The sequence below is a fragment of the Lotus japonicus genome, chromosome 4, assembly GCF_012489685.1.
Source record: "Lotus japonicus ecotype B-129 chromosome 4, LjGifu_v1.2".
In the NCBI taxonomy this organism is placed as follows: Eukaryota; Viridiplantae; Streptophyta; class Magnoliopsida; order Fabales; family Fabaceae; genus Lotus; species Lotus japonicus.
In genome coordinates, this window is record NC_080044.1 from 47,060,123 (window position 1) to 47,064,778 (window position 4,656).

Sequence of the window (4,656 nt, forward strand, 5' to 3'; positions counted from 1 at the left end):
TGCACACATCTATTTTGATAATATCCATGCTCCTTTGATAGAACAACTCATTAAGGTCATCAACTCCTGGGCCTTTAGATTTCCTAAAGAAACAAAAAAATTGCACACTCTTAATTTCCTCCTCTAGCACAAGTTCATAAGTGTTGAATTCAGCTCAGGGACACCTTTGGAGGGGTTGCAGTCAAACATTCCTCCATAAATTGAAGCGCTAACTCAGTATACACTTTTTTAAAGTAATATGGAACTATCCTATTGACTCCATCTTGTCGTTTCATCCATCCCTCTTTGTTTGTATGTAATTTATCGACAGCCACTAACCATTACAAATAACTAGGTTGTTAGTAATTTGAAAGATCATTAAATGCATCTCGCAGTTTCCGACAATTATGACAAAACATCAACCATGTTTCAATGACTATTATATATGTTTGGATGACTATTAGATATGTTCGGATGTACATTGACACTTATGCTATTAGACGTTAACATTCACTTTGAGACAAATAGACGAATGAAACTCTTATATTGTAATGAATGTGTTTTTTATTAACTCAACAGGTAAAAGTTAACCATATATTAATTAATAATTTGAATTTGTTACCGATTATTCACACCTGGTGAAATCGGTACTTTATGCGGCGGGGTATTGGTATGACAAGGAGTATTGGTGTCGCGTTAGTGCGTGTTCATGTGGATGGCAGTTAGATTCAAAACGACAACATAATGGGTGCGGGTGGAGCGCTCTGAGACCATGATGGTAAGTGGATTTCTTGCTTCTCTAAGAGCTTTTGAGGAGGGTGATGCTTTCCAGGCATAGTTGATTGTCGTTGATCTTGGTCTAACTCTAGCGTGGGATCTGCAACATCATGATGTTTTTTGTTCGTCTGACTGCAAGGATGCGGTGCATGTTCTATTAAGCATGGCAAATGTTCAAAAGTACTGGTAATGTGATCAATCTGTAATGTTAGAAGCATGATATCTTAGGAATGAAGGATTTCTATCATTCGTGTTCCTCATGAGAACAATTTGGTCACTAATGCCTTGGCAAGACAAGCGAGTCGAGCTACGAGTTCATTGCGATTTTAAGAAATATTCATTCAATGTTAAAAATTTGTTGTTGTTTCAACGTTAACATTTGAGTTAGAAGCCGGGGACATATGGGTTGGGTAGGAGGGGTCCAGGGATCGATTTCTGGCGGGTGCAATTTATCTTTCCGATGTACCAAAAAAAAATTTGAGTTAGAAAAAGTTAACATTTAGAGAAAAATAACAAAATTGAGAAAACATAAAAAGTTGTACTAAATTTTAAATTATTTTTAAAATTTTAAAGTATGTAACATTGCAATATAAAAAATTATGCAAAGTATAAAGATTATTGGAATTAGCTGTCGGTAGTTTTACTCCCCAGCAGCACATGATAAAGTGTGCCCATTTATTTGATGACTTAAGATCAATCCAACGGTTAAAGTATCTCTGCTGGAGAGGCTGCAGACAGATCTAGCGGGAGAGGATCCCAATCCTGCGAGGAGTTGAATTGAATCTGATTTTAACTCACGGGCCTGGGTTTTACGTTTATATAACATGTTGGGCTCGGGTTGTATTTTATAGTTTACAAAAGACCTTAAAATCACACTGCCGACAAATTGTACTTAAATCACCATACTTCACAACATCAACTTGGCCAAGATTAACCTCTTTTTTTTTTTGACAAACAACTCAATATTTTTTTAGATTTAATTTAACATATTAGGATTATTCACTGCAACCAAGACAAAATAAAACAACTTTGATAAAATACATAAAATTTACAAAACAATTAAAGAATAAACTACACCATTTTTTTAAAAAGCAATGAAACTTACATATAATTTTCAATTCCCCGTGCAAGGCACGGGTCATATACTAGTATACCAAAACCGCAGGTTCTGCCATGGAAGCATGCCATCATGTCCCAAATAGAAAGGTTCAGCTATTAACAGATCAACCTACAGATAAAAGTATAAAGCACATAAGCATAGATATTCAGAGGAATTAAAAAAAAGAAGGAAAATCTGTCCAACCATTCAAGGAAAATGAATTCATGTCACATATACACCTTCGATAAAATTTACTATGCATCCAACATTCTGTTGAACATGATGCATTATTAAAATGCAGTGCATACCTTGTAAGCACAAAAAATATTAAAGAGATAAGAAAGGTTTTGAGGTAGGACAACTCAAGAGTACTCCTATTGCAGGGTATTCCCCCTGTAAGCAAACCAAAATTACTCCTCTTGACAAGGCACATCATTGATAAACCTAAAGTACTCCTTTGTGGCAAAGTACTCCTATTGCAGCATACTCTCACTGTCATCTACATTTTGCATTTATGCTTTCAAGGTATAAACAAAGTGATCTATGCTATAGGCTTCTATGTAAACTTGATATTCAAATACATATCCATACAAAATATGTCGCACCAAGCAAGTGGAGTCAGGAAAGTTCAACCTTTTTCTGGTGTGTATCCTGCGTGGTTAACTGTTTCACCCTTTTTCCAAGAACTTCTATGCAATTAGGAGGCAAATGATTTGCATTGGCAGCAGCTTGCAAATATTGGAGGCCTCTTTCCTTCAACCCCAGAAGTAACGATATTATATGTGGGGCTTCTGAAAGCTGTGCCACAAGAAGTGGTAAAAACACACTATCATCTGCAACCATGCATAATGAGTCACCTCTTCCCTGCAACTGTAAAAAATTATTAGTTCTGTAAACAAACAGGATAGTTAAAATTGAATGAAGAGAGCAAAAAAGGGTTTTCTTTTTATAATTTGTTCATTAAACAAGTGAAAGATCATATTTGATGCCATGGGGAGGAAAGAGGAATTGCTTACCACACTTTCCACTGCTTTCAACATTGAAAGCCTCCATTCTCTGTCTCCATAGATTGCAGCTCTTTCTGGTGACAGTACAAGCTGCATATCTCCAGCAGTCAATCCATGATGCAAAACCTCAGTTGTTGGCACTTTGGAATCTAAATCGTATGAGATTTTAGTATCATCATGAGTAGCATGTAATCGAATTTCTTCCCCTTTGATGCAAAACTTCAGTTCATTGCGATTTTGGAAGTTTCCTCCTTCCAATTGATTTAGTTGTTGTATCGGTTTTTTCTAGTTTGCTAAATGAAGAAAAAAAAAAGTCTAATAACTCACTAAAAAGAATATAAACCTCAACTATGATTTTTTTTCAGCAACCTCTCCTATAACTTATGTCAACTTCCAGTAATTTAATTCAAATTATCAAAAGATACCGACAAAAAATGATAAATATCTAAAGGACAAGCAATCATCACTATCTTCTTTTGTAAATCAAATCATCACTTTGTGCTTTCTAGTTTTTACGCCACTCTCAAAACTTCAATATCTAGTGGTAGTAGACTAGTAGTACATTTTAATGTGGTTGTAGGCACAGCAACAATCAAGGTTGTGAAATTGACACAACAACATTGATAAATAAATGGCATCCAATTGTAAAATGTAAATAAAGACATTTCATCCCCAAAATCTTCATATATATACGACAAAGTTTCTAACCCCAGATACCAAATTAAACACGCAACCTATACAAAATCACAAAATAATCAATTAACCCTGCAATCATAGATTCTAACCCCAACCGAACAATAATCGATTTGAGACATTCAAATATACACAACAAACTCATAATCGATTTCAAAGTGAGAGCAATGAAAGCGCATGGAAAGTTTCCTGTTCCATCTGCGAGTCCTCCATCGACGTCGATGCGGTTGCGGTGACTGATCCGAAGATTAATCGCAGAGCTCGTTCCATTCTGGCGACGTTGGAAAGCGGAAGCTCGCTGCTGAAGGCGATGTGGCTCAATCGGAAGAGGAACAGCCTCGATTGGTAGAGGGCTTCGTCTCGGAACACTCTGAAACCCATTAACAGCTTGAGTAGAAGTGGAGAAGCGAGTACTCCGGCCACCGCGGGTCGTAGTGCGTGGCCGGTGAGTTGCCAGTGCAGCTTAACCAGAGGAGCCACCATGTGAAGCCCCATTTAGAGAGAGAAAGAGTGAGAGAGAGGCAAGGCAATTACTCAAAGTAGGGACTGACTGAGGAAGGGTTTATAATCCATTTTTTTGTGATACACTCCACTGTTAGCATGTGACGGAGAAATTGAGAAAAGAGTGTGGATTTTTAGATGTTAACGTGTCCATCGTGATTAATTTTGTTTTGATTCGCGCACTATCTACGGCCTTATCTACCGCCTACAATACTGACTAATCCTCGTCTTAGACGTTTGCAGTAAAGCCTAATCCATAAATAATAATATGATTTTCATTCTCATGAGTAATAATTGAATCTCCAAATTTATATTTAAGAGATGACTGAACTAACCAATACGATACACTTTGTGGTTTTCCATCGTGATTACTTTTATGCCTACTGGACCAATCCCCTCTACTATAATAAGTAATAACCCTTGTGATTTGAACGTGTCTATTTTTATTATCATTAATTCATTACTGTAATATTTTATTTTGGTAATGTTTGAATGGAAAATGTCTATTTAATTCCCACCTTCATATCATGATATTATCTTTTCCGATGAATCAGATAAGCATAGATTTTAAAGTAAAGGCCAAACGGGATTCCGCATTTG

The 4,656-nt window shown here is 36.4% G+C and overlaps 1 protein-coding gene across 2 annotated transcripts; it reads right to left on the bottom strand.

The window, feature by feature from the left end:
• Positions 1–1,772: 1,772 nt before the first annotated feature.
• On the bottom strand, positions 1,773–4,258 carry LOC130710131 (protein arginine N-methyltransferase 7-like). 2 transcript variants are annotated; one of them, XM_057559285.1, is made up of 3 exons: positions 2,872–4,258; positions 2,489–2,719; positions 1,773–1,984 (listed from the first exon to the last, which is right to left on the bottom strand). In XM_057559285.1, the coding sequence occupies exons 1-3, from the start codon at positions 2,956–2,958 to the stop codon at positions 1,895–1,897; spliced, it is 408 nt and encodes a 135-aa protein (XP_057415268.1). In that variant the 5' UTR covers positions 2,959–4,258; the 3' UTR covers positions 1,773–1,894. The 2 variants fall into 2 exon arrangements, with proteins under 2 accessions (XP_057415268.1, XP_057415267.1); XM_057559284.1 differs by having other exon boundaries at positions 2,489–2,725; positions 2,872–4,257.
• Between the last annotated feature and the right edge of the window lie 398 nt (positions 4,259–4,656).

Bases quoted from the DNA above. Each gene is read 5' to 3' on its own strand.
- LOC130710131 (XM_057559284.1), bottom strand. From the start codon at position 2,958: ATGCAGCTTGTACTGTCACCAGAAAGAGCTGCAATCTATGGAGACAGA. The intron at 2,726-2,871 runs GTAAGCAATTCC...AATTTTTTACAG, and splicing joins TGAAAGCAGTGGAAAGTGTG to TTGCAGGGAAGAGGTGACTC. The intron at 1,985-2,488 runs GTTGAACTTTCC...TTTTATCTGTAG, and splicing joins AGGATACACACCAGAAAAAG to GTTGATCTGTTAATAGCTGA.